At 53.9% G+C, this 19,037-nt stretch overlaps 1 protein-coding gene across 6 annotated transcripts; it reads left to right on the forward strand.

The window, feature by feature from the left end:
• Positions 1-1,291: 1,291 nt before the first annotated feature.
• Positions 1,292-19,037, forward strand: ZNF250 (zinc finger protein 250). 6 transcript variants are annotated; one of them, XM_029202198.1, is made up of 7 exons: positions 1,368-6,066; positions 6,715-6,943; positions 7,116-7,210; positions 7,412-7,538; positions 7,645-7,758; positions 9,421-9,483; positions 17,179-18,503. In XM_029202198.1, the coding sequence occupies exons 2-7, from the start codon at positions 6,937-6,939 to the stop codon at positions 18,501-18,503; spliced, it is 1,731 nt and encodes a 576-aa protein (XP_029058031.1). In that variant the 5' UTR covers positions 1,368-6,066; positions 6,715-6,936. The 6 variants fall into 6 exon arrangements, with proteins under 6 accessions (XP_029058033.1, XP_029058031.1, XP_029058029.1 ...); XM_029202197.1 differs by having other exon boundaries at positions 2,001-2,019; positions 2,451-6,943; XM_029202200.1 differs by lacking the exons at positions 1,368-6,066; positions 6,715-6,943 and adding an exon at positions 1,292-1,324 and having other exon boundaries at positions 7,150-7,210.

The following is a 19,037-nucleotide window of genomic DNA, read 5'->3' on the forward strand; positions in this document are numbered from 1 at the left end:
TGAGAAGGTCCTCGAAGCATCAGCTGGGACCAAGATTGCTGGGATAGAGCTCACTCCCTGTTGTTAAAAGGTAAACTGAGGCATATTAAAATTTTTGAAGAGCTTATTTGAGCAAACTTAGAACGGAATCGGGTAGCGCCAAACCAAAAGAGGTTAGGAGCGCTCTGCCAACAGGAGCTAGGGAAGAGAGTTTTATAAAGAGGCAGAAGCAAAGCAAGGAAGTTGACGGGCCATAACTTAAGCAGTCGCCTTATTTGGAAAGCCTTGCTGGGGGCTCCTTAAGTAGCTACCAAGGTAGCAGAGCCACTGCAGCCTTATGGCCTCCTTGTTTAATTACGTTAACACTGGCAACTAGCCAAAACCACCTGGGACGGTCCAATAGTAGAGCCAAATCGGACGACCTTGGTCCTGAGCTTCAGTCCCTTGGCAGAGGGGACTCTGCTCCACAGGGGTGTGCGTGCTAGACGAGTTCCCCGTGGGAAGCTGACCTCACTCTCCGCGGAGTGGGAACCCTGCCCCTGATGCCGGTGCCTGCTACCCAGAGAATTACTGCCACATCCTCCCCGACTTCCAGCCTGAGGCCTCTTCCCAGACCACTTCTCCTGCCCCGCAGTCGGGGCACCGGCTCAGCCTGGCCAGTCCTCCCAGCCTGCCGAGCTCTTCCCTAGCCCCAGCCAACGTGCCACTTGGAAGGACACCAGCCCGTCCTTGGGGAGCCAGCGGGTGCGGTAGGAAGCAGCAATGACCACCTCTTCCTTCCGCCCGCGCTAGTCCTCCACGTCGGCCACAGCGTCATCCTCGGACGCTCCAGCCCCGGACCGCGCGCCGCCCCCGAAGTGCGCAAAAACCAGCGCAGGGGGATGGGGAGGCGGTCGCCGCCACACATGACGACCACCGCCAGCCGGTGCCAGTCCCCGCCTCGGCGGGGTGACACCTGCTGCAGCAGGGCGGAGTACAGGCGAGACGGCAGGCGGCCAGCAGGCCTACCAGGGCCAGCAGTTAGGGGCCCACGCCGGAAGTGCGGCCTTGGGAGGCCCGGACGCGGCGTGGCCTCTCTAGGCGCGGTGGAGGCCGCGTCTCTCGGTAGCTCCGGAGCGCGAGTCACAGGCGTCAGTCAGGAGAAAGGCGCCGGGCAGGGAAGGCGGGGACCGCGGCGGACTGGGAAGTGTCGCGCTCTAGGAGTGGTTGCCTGGGAGGCGTGGGCGGGGAGCCCTGGGAGGCGGGGCGCTCCGGGATTGGCGGGTGCGCAGACGGGGCGGGGTGTCCCCTTTGTCTGAGTGAGGTGCGGGCGGCCGCTTCTGCGCGTGAGGCTGCGACAGGGACGGTGAGTTGGGGCGCGGGCAGCACAGGGAACCTCTGCTCGCGCGGCGGGGGGCCGGGACCCTCCTCGCGGCCGGGCGCTTCCCACAAGCGCCCGCTGCCCTCTCCAGGCGCACTCCGAGCCCCGCCCCACTCTCGCCTCCGCCGGGCCCTCCCCGCCCCGCTCCCGCGAACTGCGAGCCCTGCCCAGCGGGTGGTCCTCGACTCCGCGAGCTCCAGCCTCTCGCGGCGCCCGGGGGAGGGCCGGCGTCGCGGGACCGCTGTCCGCGGGGGTCGCTCTCAGCGTCCCGGCGGCCTTGGCGTCTCTCTGGGAAAAGTGTTTCCTCCCGAGTTCACCTCCCGCCTCCATTTTCCATCGAGGCTCGTTTCCCGGTTACTTTGTAAAAGCCCTTTTTCGTGAGCGCGACCAGCCTTTCCCAGAGTCCGCGGGTGTCTGCCTGCTGGAAGCTTGCCGGGGCGCTTCAGCGGGAGACGGCGTGCCGCCTTTTCAGCCGAGCCCTCGGTGTGCGCTGCCCTTGGCGTTTCCTTTCTCATCAGCTCGGTTCTTAACCTACGTGTCTTCTCAAACTGTCATTTGACTCCGGTTATGGTGTTTTGTTCCGTTTTGAGATGGAAGATTTCGAGTGTTTAATGGTCAGATATTTACCCTCGAGGCTTTTGGCTTTGTGCTGTGTTTTAAAGGGCTTTCCCTATTCCAAGGTAAGTTTTTAAATAAATTCTTGTTTTTCTCTGGTACTTGTGAAATGTTGGCTCCATCTGGAATCATTTTGGTGTGGGGCAAGTTGGGAATCCAGCTTATTTCTGACACAACCTACTGAATAATTCATTTCTCCATTGATTTGGAAAATCACCTTTGTCACATGTTAAATTCTCCCAAGTCTTGGGCCCATTTCTGGGATTCGTGGTGCTTTGATGTGCAAAGGTTTTGATTTTCATGCGGCAGATCTGTGGATCTCTGCCCCCCAGACTTTATTCAGGTTCTTTTTATGATGTAATTTAAAAATTTATCTCTTATTCATTCATTAGCCGAATGCTTTCAGTATATGATATGAAATGATCTCATTTTTTTCTGTCTTTTGTTTTGTTTTTTGTTTTTTTGTCGTATTTTTTTAATCTCTGCTTTTGCTTAGCTTTCTGGGAGATAAGTTGAGCCTTGTGCAAAGATCTAAGTTTAGACCCCTTGTCCAAGTGCCGGTTACTGGACCATCTTCCCCGGGATCCGTTTGTTTATAGACGTGGCCCTGCTCTGCCCCTTCTAGTCCAGGCCCGCTTGGCTCTCGGCACCACGGCTTTGTGGATACAGTGGGCAGAATTAGTATCACATTTCTAAGGTTTATTTTAACCTTGTTTCTTGTTGCCATCTGTGAGTAGGACCTTTTTCGCTGTGTATTTCCTGACTCCGTGTTGCTGGTGTGTAGGAAAGCTATCCGCGTGGATGCATGTTTGTGATCATTTACTTCCGAAGGTTGCAGGGTTGCGCTTTGGGCTTAACGGGTGGCTCAGAAGTGCCTCTTTGGAAGGTGATTCCACCCTGGAGGGTGGGGCTCCGTGGAGATAAAGAAAGAGGGGGCAGGCCTTCCAGCAGGAAAACCTGGAGGTGAGGACGGTGAGGATGAGGGTGGCAACTCTGGGACTGGGAGTGTGCCTGTCATGCCTGTCACTGTGGGCGGGGACTTTGGAAGGAAGGCTCTTTTACATCCAGATCATCAGCAGTTCCAGCAAGAGCGATAAGTTACTAAAGCTTAGCTTACAAAACAAAATAATAACAAACGTTAAGTCCTAAGCTCTTTGCGTCTCTGCAGTCCCGTTTTTACTTCCTGTCCCTTAGTCACCGCCCGAGCCAGACCTCACTCGGAGGTCTCACTGCGGTGTGGCCGCTGCTGCAGGGAATGTTGGCCTGTTCTGGTTTGTTTGGGTTATTCTTTGGCGGGAGTTCCAAAAGACGAAATTCCTGCATCTGAAGAATGACGGTGACCCGTTGGTGGGTGGGTGGGTCACTGTTGTGGGCACCCCCGGGGCGGGTGCTTTTTGTACTTGCCACTGTGTTGGGGGCGGCGTTGCCTCCTTAGGCAGCTCCTCAGAGCCAGTTCTGACCCTTGGTGGTGGTGATTCCGGCTCTGGGGACCATCTAAACAGGACTTGTCCTGCCCACCTGTTCGCCCTTCCTGATGCCTGGAGCTCTGGGCATCGAGGTGGGGGTGGCCTGGTAAAAGCCGGGTTCAGTGCCCAGGTGGCTGTGTCCTCCCTGTGGTGTCTGTTAGCAGCCTGCAGTGCGTTTTGCACGTCTTTGCATCTGGCACAGACTTGTTCCAGGAGACCCAGACCTTATCTACCAAAGTGCAAAAAAAATGAAAAACTAGCTAGTAGCACTTTTTAAATTTGTTTTCTTTATTTTTTATCAGGATGTAAGTGTCTTATTCCATTTGTGCTGCTACAACAAAGCACCACACACAGGGCAGCCTATAAAAACAACAGACGTTGATTTCTCACAGTGCGGAGGCCGGATGTCCGAGGTCAGGGGGCCAGCAGGGGCGGGTGAGGCCCTCTTCCTGGCTGCAGACTTCCTGTGTCCTCCCGTGGAGGAAGGGGCAAGGGAGCTCTGTGGGGTCTCTTATCAGGGGGACTCCACCTTCATGACCGAAGCACTCCCAGAGGCCCCACCTCATAACACCTTCACATTGGACATTAGGATTTCAACACAGACATATACATTTGGGGGACACGGACATTCAGACCAGAGCAACAAGCACACTTCAGGATACTTCACACTTTTTCCCTTTGGCAGTTTGCAGAGGTCATCCTAGGCAGAGAGGCCTTTTGCTTTTGTGCTTCTCTGGGACTCACCGCAGGTGGGAATCTTGTCGCCTTCTCCCTCTCCACCCCTCTGTGCCTCAGGCCCGCTGGGTTTGAGTTAATCCCATCGGGCGACTTGAGGCTTAGTCAAGTGCTCTCACCTGAGAGGAGGTGTGTCATCTCTCTGTCTTACTGGTGTGGACGAGGGCTCACACCCCCTCGTGGCCCTGAGGTCATTGTTTGTGAAACAGGAGCATCGTGGACACACTCCATATCCCATGCTTTTGCCGACCTGTCTGGCCACCGGGCGCAGTCTGAGTCTTGGTCTTAGCAGGTGCCGGACTGGTGTGTGGAAGGACTGTGGCTTTGGCAGCGGCACCATCCTGAAGCCTCTGCTTCTGAAGCCACACGACTCACGTGGGATTCGAGCTCAGGGGATGAGCCTCGAGCTCACTGTTTTAATTGAAACCACACACCTAGGCTCAGGACTTAATGAAGCTCAGGCTGTGTATGTCGACGGTCCCTAACCTTTTTGGCACCAGGAGCCGGTTTCGTGGGAGACAGTTTTTCCACGGACGGGGTCGGGGGGGTGGGGTGGTTCAGGCGGTAACGCCAGCGATGGGGAGAGGCAGGTGATGCTGTGCGACCCGGTCCAGTACCCGTCCGCGGCCTGGGGGTTGGGGACCCCTGCTCTATGTCTCAGCGCAGAAGGAATTCATAGTAAGAGGCAAAGTGATGGGTGAGAAGTCGAATTATTTAGAGAGGTACGCATTCCTCAGAATGTGGTCCGTCTCAAAAGGCGAGAGCGGCCCTGAAATACGGGGTGGTTACTTTTTATGGGCCGGGTAGTTTCATAGGCTAACAAGTAGGAGAGTTGTTCCAGCTTTTTCAGGGGAAGGGCAGGGGCCTCGGAACTGTGGGGCCTGTGGGTGTGTCATTTAGCTGATGTACTACAGTGAGCATATAATGAGGCTCTGGGGGGTGAGTCTTCCACCGTCTTGGGCGTGGTTGGTTCTAACCAGTTTTTGTCATATCTGACATCTGTGTGTTCTTTAAGGATTGTGCTCTGCCCCCTCCCCTCCTGGTCTCACGTCCCTCCCAGGAGGGCTTGCACTGCCTAAGGATGTATCTGCTGCATCTAAATATACTAGGTGACTTTCCCACCTGAGAAAGAGCCTATCGGAAACTCCGCTTCCCCATTGCTGCGGGCAGCAGATGTTCGCCTTGCACTTGTTGCTGTTCTGAAGGGGGGAGTGTGGTCTCATTGCTCCTGTAATTTCATACACTTATTCAGCAAACATTGAGCCACTGGCTGCTCTGCTGGGGCAGGAAGGGGGGTGTGAGAGCGACGAGGCAGAGGACCTCGGTGAGAGGAGGGGCCTCGGCGACAGGGTGACATGGCCAAGCACCAGCCGAGGGGCAGGAGCCACCCCAGCCAAGGGGCGGCCCGGGCAGGGTTGAGCAGCCCCAGGAACGGTGTAGGGGCGGGCTGGGGGTGGCCTTGGAGCCGAGAACAGTCACTGTGTTCCCATGGTGGGGCAGGACAGGATGGTGCTGCCGCGGCCCAGGTTCTGGATCGTATGCAGGTGCCAGATCAGCTGGGGCAGAACCGGGTGGAGGGCGGGGTCGGTGTTCGATGTTAAGTGTCTGAGGTGCTAGAGGACACCCGTGTGGAGATGACCGGTGGAGGGAAGGAGGTCGCCGGTTCCGCACAGCAAAGGGAGCCCCTGGACTCCACTGGACGTTCAGGCCTGTGCGGCGGGAAGCAGCTCAGGTCACAGGCACGAGCTCGGGCAGGAGCTGGCCTGGCCCAAGGCCTCGTGGCCGGCCACCAGCACCCACTGGGGAGGCTGTGAATGGGGTGCCTGTAGCCGGGTATGGTCAGCCCGTAGTACAAATGACTGTCCACCTCTGCTGGGTTCCCAGAGGACCAGAGCTGTGCCATTAACAAAGGTTGGTATCCGTTTTCGGGTGAATTCTGGGGTACTTTTATTCACTCCTTGAATTCTAATCGAAGACTCCGGTTGAAATTCTAATTAGAGTCGTGGTGCCTTTACACGCACAGACACGCACGCACACACGTTTTGGGGGAGTGGGCATTTCTGCTGGACGGAGGGGTGGGCGGTGAGGGCCAGCCTCTCTCTCTGCCAAGGCTTCTGCTCCCCAGAGGCAGCCACGGTCAGGAGTTCAGTGTGTATTTTCCTGAAAGTTGTGTGGTAAACGTACTCATCCACTGGACGTTTCACAAAGAAAGTGAGGTGGGGGCTCCCTGACATGCTCCCCCAGAGGCCCACAGTGTGAGGTGAGGCATCCTGCTTGGGGAGGTGCCTGCCTGAGGGAGCTGGCCTCATTCTTGCGTCGTTTTTCCCCGAGCAATCTGCCTGCTGGGCTTCTGTGTCCCTGTTGCGGACCCGCCTCGGCCTCCAGGTGATGTCAGCCCCATCGCCCTGCCAGGGGAGCTCTTGGTCCCCACTTCTGTGTGGCAGTTGGAGGGTGACAGATAGCTTACTTGGCCTGGCATTTCCCCAGAACCTGCCCACCGTCGGGCCTCCCTGTCAGGTGCTCAAACCAAATCCCTGGGTCACTCTGGACTCCCACCAGAACCCAACCCCCGCTGGAGCCGCCACCGGGGCAGGACCAGGCGTGGCCAGGGCATCGGTGAGCCACAGGAGGGCCTGGCATGGGGTCCCCACAGGAGTGCGGCCCTGGCAGGACTGTACACGCCCAGCCTCTCTGGAGGCAGCCAGGCCCGGTGCCTCCCTGGATGACAGCTTGGCTCCTGTGAGGACGCGCTCACCCGGGCCTGTGCGCGCACTGCAGGCCATGCCAGGTGAGCTCAGCAGACGGCCCACTGCCCTAGGGGTGCACAGCGTCCCCAGGTGTCTCAGGTGGGACCTTCCTGGGCCCGAGAGCTCGGGGTCCATCTGTGCGGCTCTGGGATTGGAGTCAGAGTTCACAGGGGGCCCAGCTGGGCCTGTCATGTGCTCCCTGCTCTTCCTCAGTCCCACAGGCTCCTCCGATTTCCATCTTCCTCAGATACCCCAGGGACCAGGTGATGGCAGCGGCCAGGCTCCTACCGCCACCGGCGGTGCCCCAGGTGAGTTACCCCGAGGCCCGCGCAGCACCACGCCTGGGGCTCCTGGTGGCAGCCTAAGCATCACTGCATCCTGGATGCTGTGGCCCCTTCCTGTCACTGCCCCGCATCCCTGAGCCTATCCCCACACCCCCATGCTGCTTGCACCCACCTCATCTCGGATGGAGACACTCAGTCGACCTGCAGCAGCCCCTGTCATTCCAGGCCAAGGTGACCTTCGAGGACGTGGCCGTGCTCCTCTCCCAGGAGGAGTGGGACCGCCTGGGCCCTGCTCAGCGGGGCCTCTACCGACATGTGATGATGGAAACCTATGGGAACGTGGTCTCCGTGGGTAAGGCCCCTCTGCAGGCCTCGTCTGTCTGTGTGCTCTGCCCAGGGCGGGGTTAGGGTGCTCACAGATGCTGTGTAGACAAAAGCCCTTCCCTCCCCATGAGCAGGAATTCCAGGATCCAAGCCCGAGGTGATCTCGCAGCTGGAGCGAGGAGAGGAGCCGTGGGTCGTGGACAAACAGGGAAATGAGGGGCGCCGGGGCCTGGGCACTGGCCGCTCAGGTGAGTGGGGAGCCGCCTTCCTGCACCAAGGGCTGAGCACCTGCGAGTGCTAATGGGAGGTGGCCGGAGTGGCTTCCTCCTGGGGTCTGATTTGGCAGAGGGACCCTGCGGGCAGGTGGGGCCAGGCAGGGAGTGAGCACAGAGGCGAGTGCAGCCTGGTGGTGGGTTGGGCCCAGGCAGAGCGGGGAGAGCACCCATGGTGACCGGGCCCCTGCCGGTCCCCGTTCTGATGGGACATCCAGAGTTGGAGGGATACCTGGTTGGTTGAGGGAAGAAGGAAGCACCCTCAGTGTAGAAGGGAAGTTTCTTAACCTGGTAGGTAGTGGGGCCGGGGCTGTTTGAGATGGGGAGCCTACCATCCACGGCCACGTGGCGCCGTCCGGCCGTCCCACCCAGAATAAGGCAGGACAGACGGAACACAGCAACAAGGTTGAAGCTACAGAACTGGAAAGAAGTCGTTGAAAATCATATGATTTTCTCTTGTAAAATTGACTAGAATTCACAAGAGAGTTTGCTAGGTACAGAATCAGTTTTATTTCTATTTATCAACACCAAAGGTATGATTTTTTTTCTAGTTTTATTGAGATATAATTGACATGACATTACAAGTTTAAGGTGTAGAGCATAATGATTTGACTTAAATATATTGTGAAATAATAACCACCATAAGTTTAGGTAACATCCACCATCTCATATAGGTACAACAGCAAGAGAGAAAAAACCTTTTTTAAAGATGTGATTTTCTTGAAGATAATATTTACAGCAGCATCAGAGAGGTGATGTGTCCAGTAGTTAATCTAACAGACGAAGTACCAGACTTTATGGAGGAAAGTGTAGAAGGGAGGGTGCTGGCAGACACGTCCAGTCCTGAGGGCAGTGGCCAGCAGTTGCTTTAGGGCGGGGTGGGGGTGGGCAACATCCAGTGAAGGACGAGGACAGGAGTCTCAGGGAACCTCAGCCAGCCTGCCCTGCAGGACGTGGCCCCTCTGGCTGTGAGGACAGCACAGCACCAATCCCATGGCTGCTCCACTCCAGGTCTCTAGGTACTGTGTGGAGGGGCACCAGGTGTTACAGACAGCCCGCCTCTTACTGACCCGCAGAATCAGGTATCCTCAGAGAAGCAATGACTTCACTGGACCCGGAGGAATGCGATTTTCCAGGGAATGTAGAAAAGGCACAGCATCATGTTGAGCAAATCTTTGACTGCAGCTGCAGGGGGCAAGAAAACAGCTGCCCCCAACCAGACCTGGGTCCCTGGTGGACCAGCTGTGGTTTCACTTGATGGAGGTCTTAAGACGAGTGCCCTTCAGATCTGATGCCAAAGAGACCGCTGTTCTCCAAGAGCATGGTGGGTTGGAGAGAGAAGCTTCCGCACAGAAGCACCTGCTCACTCTGCCCCCCACCCGCAGGCCCCAGAGGACGGGGTCTGAGAGATGAGGGGTGTGCACAGAGCAGGAGCTGCCTGCTGCAGCCCGGGCCGCCACCATGTGCCTCAGCCTCGCCCGGCGGCTCCTCAAAGGGAGAAGCGTGTGCGCCTGCCTGGCCCTGCTGTCTTAACCCAATGAATTGCACTTTCGTCTTGTAACAGCAAATGAGAGGATTTTCCACTCTTGGGAGAGGCGTTGGTTTTGTTGTCCCTTCAACTCTCTGTTCTTTTTGCAGACAACTTCACGTGTGACCACATGACAGCTTGTGTGCAACAAGATAGCACGTCCTGTCCCTGGGGTGAGTGTGTGTCTCATCTTCTTTTCGATCCAGTACAAAATCCCTGACGTGTCTGGCTCGTGGTTCACAAGAACACGAGGAGGTTCCCAGGCTGCTGTGATGCAGAGCGTGTGTTCTCATTACACAGCACACACAATCTCTACAGAATGCCGGTGGGGGCGGTTAAATTAAAAAATTGGTTTCGGTGGACTTGCTTTTTCCCCTTTATTTGTCTTGTTGTTGCTGTACACTTGAAACAACGATGAAGCTGCCATCCTGAGAGTGTGGGGCAAGAGGCAGCCCATCCCTGCATTCATGGCAGCCTGGGTCTGTTGTGCGCTGTGTTTGTGCCAGGGATGATGGAGGGAGTTACCTCCTGAAATGTTCAATTATTCTTCACCATTAAAGTCGTCTTTCTTGTCTTGTTACTCTGGCATCAGGCCAGAAGCCATCCATTCAGGAAGCTTCAAACATTAGAAGTGATACTTTTCCATGCAAATGAGTAATTATTTCTTTGACCTACCAGCTTTACTCTGTGATGATGAGGCTTATAAGTGAAAAAAAAGGAACTAAAACTTGTTTTCCGCTTAAAAAAAAACATAGTATAAGTTTTTAAGAACATGTAAAAATCTTATTAAACAGATGACAGTGAATTCAGATATTTAAATGAAGAACCTATTGAATACTGTTACCATTTATGAGTACAGTGCACACTTAATAAATAAATTGCTCTGAAGAGAATAAAGTATGAAGAAACACCCAATAAGAAAAATGGGCACAAAACTTGAACAGGTTCTAATAGAAGAGAACCAACGGAGAAGCCAGATGAGAAGGTGGCAGCCACCTACAAGCCAACAGAAGAGGCCTCAGAATGAAATCTACCTTGCTGGCACCTTGATCTTGGGCTTCCCAGCCTCCTGTTGTTTAAGCCCCCCAGTCTATGATATTTTGTGAGGACACCAAGCCAACTAAGATAACCCCAGGATCCCTGCCCTCTGATCCCTGGTATACATGCCCTGCATAATCCCCAGGACTGTGGTTATGTGTTTTATGATTAGGTTATGTGAAATGGCACTGTTGCCTTTAAGGAACAGAGAATGCTCTAAATCTGGGTCTAGAGGTCAGAGACAAGTCAAATTCAAAGCAGGAGGAGGGAATTCCCTGGCAGTCCAGTGGTTAGGACTCAGCACTTTCACTGCCTTGGCCCAGGTTCAGTCCCTGGTCAGGGAACTAAGATCCCACAAGCTGCTCTGTGTGGCCAAAAATAAATTTATTAATTAAAAAAATTTTTTTTAAAGCAGATGGATTTGATGCATCATTGCTGCCTTAAAGATGCAGGTAGGAGGTAGGAGAAGAGAGTGACTCCCAGGCAGCATCCAGCAAGGAAATGGTCACCTCGGCCCTGCAGCTCCAAGGAGCTAAATGTTGCCAACAATAAAAAAGAGCTGAGAAGTGGATTTATCCCCTGAGCCTTCACACAAGATTTCAGACTGGCTGACACTTTATCTCAGCCTTGTGATACCCTGAGCAGAGAACCCATCCCCGCCATACAGAATCGTGGCCTACAGAACTGTAAGCTAATAAATACAGTTCCCAGTGCTCACACAAGGCTGGGAACACTGTCTCTTCCCACCAGCAAGAGTGGAAAACCTTGTAACTCACAAGGCATCATCAGGTAGAGTACTGAGTAGGGTCTTGCCTCACTAATTGGGGGGGGAATAACCTTAAACACTGCCCTGGTCAGATCGAACAGAGTTGAAAGGCAAGAACCATACAGTTTCCAAGTAACTTAGCCACATATTAGAACAAAGCTCAATAATGTTTATAAAAATACAGAAGTATCCAGCACCAAGCAAGGGGAAAACCATGATGTCCAGCATCTAACCAGAGATACAAAGAAGCAAGAAAATACAACCATGATTAGAAGAAAAACCAGTCAAGTGAAACTGACCAGAAATGACAGGGATGATAGAATTGGGAGACAAGGATATTAAAACAGAATAAATTCCATATGTTCAGGGAGCTACAGGAAATAGTGTATTAGGTAGAGGCATGGAAGATTATTTTTTTTAAACCCAAATCTAATTTCTAAAGATGAAAACAATGATGAGATGAAAAATTCACTGAGTAAAATTAGTGGCAGATTAAACATTGCAGAAGAAAGGATTAGTGAACTTGAAAACAAAGGAATGGAAACTTTTGAAAAGGAAACAGGACAAAGGCTAAAAAGGATTGAAGAATATCGGTGAGCTGTGGGAGAACCTGAAATAGCCTGATATATATCATTGATGGGAACAAAGCAGGAAAAATACTTGAAGAAGTGACAGTTGAAGTTTTTCCAAATTTGATGAAAATTATAAACTCAGAAATCTAAGAAGCTCAAGGGACCCTATGCATAATAAACATGAATAAAATTACACTAAACCACATCATGATTAAATGTTGACAACTGGTGACAGAGAACATTTTAAAGGCAGCCAGAGAAAAAGACACATCGCATAGAGAGAAGCAGGGGCCAAAGGCATACTGACAGACTGTCCGTCCTTCCTTCCTTCCTTCCTTCCTTCCTTCCTTCCTTCCTTCCTTCCTTCCTTCCTCCCTTCCTTCCTTCCTCCCTTCCTCCCTTCCTCCCTTCCTCCCTTCCTCCCTTCCTCCCTTCCTCCCTTCCTCCCTTTCTCCCTCCCCATGGGCTCCTTAGTTGTGGCATGCATGTGGGATCTAGTTCCCTGATCAGGGATTGAACCCAGGCCCCCTGCATTGGGAGCGTGGAGTCTTATCCACTGTGCAGGCGGCCACTTTCTTGCTGTGTGTTCACTTGACTCTCTGTGCCTGAGGAGACATAAGGACACTATTCTCATCACTGCGGCCTGCCCTGATGACCTCAACTAGCCCTAAGCACTTCCCAAAGGCCCCACCTCCAAATACCATCACACTGGGGGTTAGGGCTTCAGAATACGAATTTGGGAGGACACAAATTTTCAGTCCTTAACAACTTCCCTGTTCCTTCTTCCCCAATTTTATGATACTGTCCTAAGTTTTATATATGTTGTAAAACCACAATATGTAACTACTGTTTTTGCTTTAGACAGTTGCCTTTTAGAGTGACTTAGAAAACTTTTTCATAGTCTTTTATATTTACCTTCATTTTAACCATTTCCAAAAACCGTCATTTCTTTGTGCGATTCCAAGTTTCTGTCAGGTGTATTTTTTCCCCATGAAGAACTTCCTTTAACATTAATGTGGATTTCACGGTTGGGAACTCTGTCCATTGGTTTCTTTCTTTTCAAAAAATTATCTTTTTTTTTTGCAAGGTATTTTTTGCTGGGCACAGAGTTGTAAATTGACCAGTGTTTTCCTCTCGGCACTCGAAGGATGTCCGTGCGTTGTCTTCTGACGTGAAGGTTTCTGATGAAGAGTCTGCTGTAGTTCTTACATTGGCTCCTCTGTGTTCTCTGTGGGTTTTTTTCCCTGTAGCTGCGTCTAAGATTTTCTCCTTCTCTTTGGTTTTTAGGAGTTTGTTTATGTTTCTTTGATCTTGGATCTGTGTTTTGATATCATCCGTTATTGTTGGAAAAATCCCAGCCATTATCTTCGCAGATGTTTTACTTCCTTGTCCTCTGTCTTCTCCTGGGATTCTAACGACGTGCAAGTTGGGCTGTTCAGTATTGACCCACAGCTCTGTTTAGTGTTGTTTTTATTGTTTACTGTTCATTTTTCTCTTTGTGTTTCAGTTTGAATAATTTCTGTTGACCTATTTATAAGCTCCCTGGTCGTTTCCTCAGCTGAGTTGAGTCTAATGAGGAGCACATCAAAGGCATCCTTTACCTCTGTCGCTGTGTCTTGTGTCTTGTGTCTTGTGTCTGATCATGCAGGTCGTTCCAGCACACGGGTCACCTCTGAGCCTGGCATATTGCCACTTAGTGTCTTGATTGTGTGTGTGTGTGTGCACACGCATGTGCGTGCACTCACACAACCTTTTCTTTTTTGGTATCTCTTACTTTTTTATTGAATGTCAGCCATCACTCATGGGACAGCGAAAGAGGCAAACTGTCTGTCTGGAAGCACAGCCTCTCCTGTTCAACTTAGTGTGAAAGGCAGAGTCAGTTCAGTCAGGAGCTGGGCTGGGTTCTTTTGTGCCCATAGTTGCCTTCAGGGCGCCACCAGATGCAGATTCCACAGGCACTTCCTCATGCAGGGCGGGGGCGCTCAGTCTCCCCTGTGTCTCTGTACCTCAGAGGCTTCCTCCACCCACAGTAGCCTGCTGTGGCTTGTTGCTCAGCACTTGTTAGACGTGGGGAAGCGGGGATGGAGCAACCCCTGCTGTCCTGGTCCGTCCTTGGGCTCAGCCCTCCCCCAGCTGAAGGAGGTTCTAACTGTCTGGGCCCAGGGTCGTTTCCTGCCCCTTGCCCACCCCCACCCCCCAAGCACAGGGTAGTCTTCCCTTCCCCCAGCCCTGATTTTCATCTGTCCCCAGAGTGTCAAGTTTGCTTACCCTCCCCCAGTGACTCACAACTTTTGTTCCGTAGAGAAGGCTCCCCCCTCTTTCAGACCTGAACCCCCAAGGGAGGCTCCCTGTGCTACTACCCCCAGGGGCGGTCCATAGAGCTGCGCCCTCGTGTCCATGCTCCCAGGGGCTTGTTGTCAATCTGTTGAAGTTTTAGCTGGAGTCTCCGAGCCTCTTGTGTGGTGGCCCTGCCTTCCATCTTCCTCTCACCCTCCCTTCAGCCGTGGGCCATCCCACACACCTGTCTCCATTCAAGCACCTGTCTTTCCCTAGATTTCACCTCAGTTGGTTATTATTGTGACATTAGTTCTGTGATGGATTCAGAAAAGTTAAGATTTTGTAGATTGTCTAGCTTTTTCTTGCTGTCGGGGTGGAAGAGATGCTCTTTCCAGGTTTCTAGCCCCTGGGGGAAAGCCGTTAACAAAATGATATAATAATATGTGTTGTCTTAAATAATATAATAACGACATTAATAGTAGAAGAACATGGGAATCACAGCTAGATTGGTCAGTGCAGTCACGAGACTTTGCCAGATTGAGGTTGTGTTCTTCTGAGGGTCCCGGGGAGGGGCCCCCACTGCCTCTGATGAAGAGGCAGTGCTTGAAAGCAGAGGGCGGTGACTGTTTGGCAACTGGAACAAGGGCTTGGACACTGGGGTTGGAAGAGGAAGAGAAGAACAGAAGAGGGGCTTCCCTGGCGGTCCAGTGGTTAAGACTCTGCGCTTCCAATGCAGGGGGTGCAGGTTTGATCCCTGGCCAGGGAACTAAGATCCCACGTGGCACATGGTGCGGCCAGAAAACAAGGGAATCAGAAGAGAGGCGTGGGTCCTGAAGGCCCCCAGCTGCAGGGGGAGGAGCCAGGCTCCGTTCTGGACTTTGGACGTGGATGTGCTGGTGGCCCCTCCAGATGAAGCAGCCTGGCTGCAGGCAGACACCCACCTGAGCCCTGGAGAGCAGTGTGGGTGGGGAAGCCAGGATGACCCCGTGTCGGGGGCAGCTGAAGCTCGGGGTGGGGCCCCAGCCTCTACACCACTGTGGGGGCCCCTCGCCCTCAGTGTGACTTCTTTAAGGAGCTCTGGGTAAGTCTCCCCAGCCCTGGTCCTGCCTCTTCCGAGATGACCCTCTGCTGAGGGTTTGCTGCAGTCGGGCTGCCTCCATCCTTTTTTTTTTTTGATGTTTTTTTGGGGTTTTTAAAATAAATTTATGTTTTTGTTTTTTTTTTGTTTTGTGGTATGCGGGCCTCTCACTGCTGTGGCCTCTCCCGCTGCGGAGCACAGGCTCCAGACGGGCAGGCTCAGCGGCCATGGCTCATGGGCCCAGCCGCTCCGCAGCATGTGGGATCTTCCCAGACCGGGGCACGAACCCGTGTCCCCTGCATCGGCAGGCGGACTCTCAACCACTGCACCACCAGGGAACTTCCCATTTATGTTTACTTTTGACTGCGTTGGGTCTTTGTTGCTGCCCACGGGCTCTCTAGTTGCGGCGAGCCGGGGCTACTCTCCATTGCAGTGCGCGGACTTCTCGTTGTGGTGGCTTCTCTTGTTGTGGAGCACAGGCTCTAGGCACGCGGGCTTCAGTAGTTGTGGCGCAGGGGCTTAGTTGCTCCGTGGCATGTGGGATCTTCCCGGACCAGGGCTGGAACCTGTGTCCCCTGCATTGGCAGGCGGATTCTCAACCACTGCGCCACCAGGGAAGCCCCTGCCTCCATCCTTTTGCAAGAAGTATTAGCATTTGGTATGTCTAAGTCCCTCCAAGGTAACCATTTCCTGGATGTCACAAGACATCACAGGTCAAATCAAGCACATGTTGACCCCATTGGCACAAATCTCTTTCCAAACACTTCAGTCAAAGACTACCTTAGAAGCTCCCTTGCTTGGTGGAGGGACTGCTTGGGTTCCGAGCCCATTATTTTCCAAGGGTCCTGGTTGGGGTTTGAGGGAGCCCGTTGCACAGCACCTGTCTTCTCAAACCAAGTTCTGAGTGAATTAAGAAGTAAAACTTATATCGCAATAATGCTGTTACCACCAAAAAAGAAAAGAAAAGCTGATGGGACTTGAAAATATTCTTACTACAGAAAAAGCAGTTTGGTGACAACATGCCTGGTTGCCATTCAGTATGCTTCCTAATCAGAAACTCCAGAAAGACCTTTAACCACCAGATTCAGGCAGGGAGGGGCTTCTGGGTCTTCACTGTGAAGCAGAATGCAGGTCCCCTGAGCTGATAAGTCCCAGAGGAGGGGAGGGAGAGGCAGGCACCACGGGCACGCACATTGGTGCCATTCTAGCTCGTGATCTCCTGGTGTTTCTGGGATAGCATTTGTCAGTCTGCTTTCCCCAAGGGCTGCCGGCCCTGGCACCTTTCACAGGCCCCGGAGTGTCCTGTGTGGCAAGGGAATGAGAGTTCCCTCCTCGGATCTTCCTCGGCCCCCAGGGCTTCTCACGCTGGCATGTCCCTCAGCGACCGCCGTTTTTAACACTGTCCCCAGCGAGGCCTTTGGGAAGCTAGAGGCAGCAGCACAGTGGGTGCTGAGATGGCCACTGGGAAGATCGTGGGAGAACTGGCTCCGTCCTGTCTCCCATCTCGTGCCGTCACAACCCTGCCTCGGGCCAGCTCCGCCTGCTGAGTGTCCTTGATGGACATTGCTCTGAGCAGGCCGTCCTCCAGGACAGTCCTGTCCCCTGGTGATGTCAGTTCAGCAGCTCTGTCTCCGAGATTTAAAAAAATGTCCTTGGCACCCCCTGCTCCGCCCACTCAGCCTACAGAGCCCCTGACCTGACTGTAGAAACATCCCCTGGCGTTCTCTGCCACCCTCACTGACGCCTGAAAGCCCTGTCTTGTCCCCCAGGGAGCAGTCTTCTGGACACGCACGCAGTGCTCACGCATCTCCCTAGCAGCCCCCTTCCCACCCACCACGGTCCTAGGTGTGGTCCTGCCTTGATTCCACCTCCAATGGCCTCTGGACACTCCAGGGAGGGCGGGGCTGGGGTGGCAGTGGGCTCTGACCTCATGTGCCCCTCACAGGGGCCCTCGGACTGGAGCCGGCCTTCTCTCCAGCCACACGGTTGGCCTGGACACCTTTTGTGTCACCTGCTGGTGGCTTCTCAGCCACGGGCATTCAGGGGCCTCCCTGCTCCAGTGAAGCGCCTTCAGGGCGACAATTGCTCTGCAGTTTCAAGTGCGTTTAACACACTCACTTTGGCTCTGTTTTTTCAGGATGTGAAAACACGGAGCGGGACCAGAGCAGAGCCTTGAGTCTGAGGCCGCTCACTTCACAGGAAGCACCAACGGCTCTGAGGAAAACGCCAGCTGAGTGGAGCGACCAGGGAAGCTGCGAGCCCGAGGAGAGCTTCTGTCTGAGTCCCAGCCACGCCGGCCCCCCTGAAGGCCGGGCCTTGAGTCAGGGCATGCCTGTCGCTCAGCGACCAGCCGTTCCTGGTGGGGAGAGACCCTACCGGTGTGTGGAGTGCGGGAAGTGCTTTGGCCGGAGCTCCCACCTCCTCCAGCACCAGAGAACCCACACCGGGGAGAGGCCCTACGTGTGCGGCGTGTGCGGCAAGGCCTTCAGCCAGAGCTCGGTCCTCAGCAAGCACAGGAGGATCCACACGGGCGAGAAGCCCTACGCGTGTCACGAGTGTGGAAAGGCCTTTCGAGTGAGCTCAGATCTTGCTCAGCATCACAAGATCCACACGGGGGAGAAGCCACATGAGTGTCTCGAGTGTCGCAAGGCCTTCACACAGCTCTCCCACCTGCTCCAGCACCAGCGCATCCACACCGGGGAGAGGCCCTACGTGTGCGGCGTGTGCGGGAAGGCCTTCAACCACAGCACTGTGCTGCGCAGCCACCGGCGGGTGCACACCGGGGAGAAGCCGCACGCCTGCGCAGAGTGTGGCCGCGCCTTCAGCGTGAAGAGGACGCTGCTCCAGCACCAGCGGGTCCACACCGGGGAGAAGCCCTACGCCTGCGGCGAGTGTGGCCGCGCCTTCAGCGACCGCTCCGTCCTCATCCAGCACCACAGCGTGCACACAGGCGAGAAGCCCTATGAGTGCAGCGAGTGCGGCAAGGCCTTCCGGCACCGCTCCACCCTCCTGAACCACGAACGCATCCACACCGAGGAGAAGCCCTATGGCTGCTACGCATGCGGCAAGGCCTTCGTGCAGCACTCCCACCTGACCCAGCACCAGCGGGTCCACACCGGCGAAAAGCCCTACGTGTGCAGCGAGTGTGGCCACGCCTTCAGTGCCCGCAGGTCCCTGGTCCAGCACCAGCGGGTCCACACGGGTGAGAGGCCATTCCGCTGTGCACAGTGCGACAAGGCCTTCAGCCTGAAGGCCACGCTGATCGTGCACCTGAGGACCCACACAGGCGAGAGGCCCTATGAGTGTAGCCGCTGCGGCAAGGCCTTCAGCCAGTACTCGGTGCTCGTGCAGCACCAACGCATCCACACAGGCGAGAGGCCCTATGAATGTGGGGAGTGCGGCCGCGCCTTTAACCAGCACGGCCACCTGATCCAGCACCAGAAGGTACACAGGAAGCTGTGACCTTGGCCGCACGCGAACCTGCACTTGGGAACTTGGGCATCCAGCCCCAGGAAGCCTCCAGTCCGAGGGAGGTGCCCGTCAGCATCACCAAGTATCACTGAGAAGGGAAGCACTGACATGTCTCTGGAAGAACTTCAGAGGATGCCTCATTTTTTTCTCTCAACTTCTTGAGGTTACACTGCAGAGTAATTACACAATTGTAGAGAATTTTGGTGAAGACAGTTACAATTCATTATTTAACATTAGTTTATTAGACGTGAGAAAGTAAAGGAAGTTACTGTCACAGTAAAACTTCCTCACACTCCAAATAGAGGTTTTTTTCTTAGAACATTATATGCCTTTTTCCTAAACTCAACAACTGTTCTGAGTATTGCACTTAAAATTAGAATGTTGGACGATATTTTCAGTATTCTGTTAAGCACTACAATGCTGTGTGGATAAAATGACATAAAAAAGATTGTCACTAAGTGTCGTAATGTATTATGGCTGAAAATCCTGTGTGTGTGGAAACACTTGTTTTGTATGAAAACCGGG

Source organism: Monodon monoceros, unplaced genomic scaffold (assembly GCF_005190385.1).
Source record: "Monodon monoceros isolate NGI ecotype Baffin Bay Population unplaced genomic scaffold, NGI_Narwhal_1 Super_Scaffold_5, whole genome shotgun sequence".
In the NCBI taxonomy this organism is placed as follows: domain Eukaryota; kingdom Metazoa; phylum Chordata; class Mammalia; order Artiodactyla; family Monodontidae; genus Monodon; species Monodon monoceros.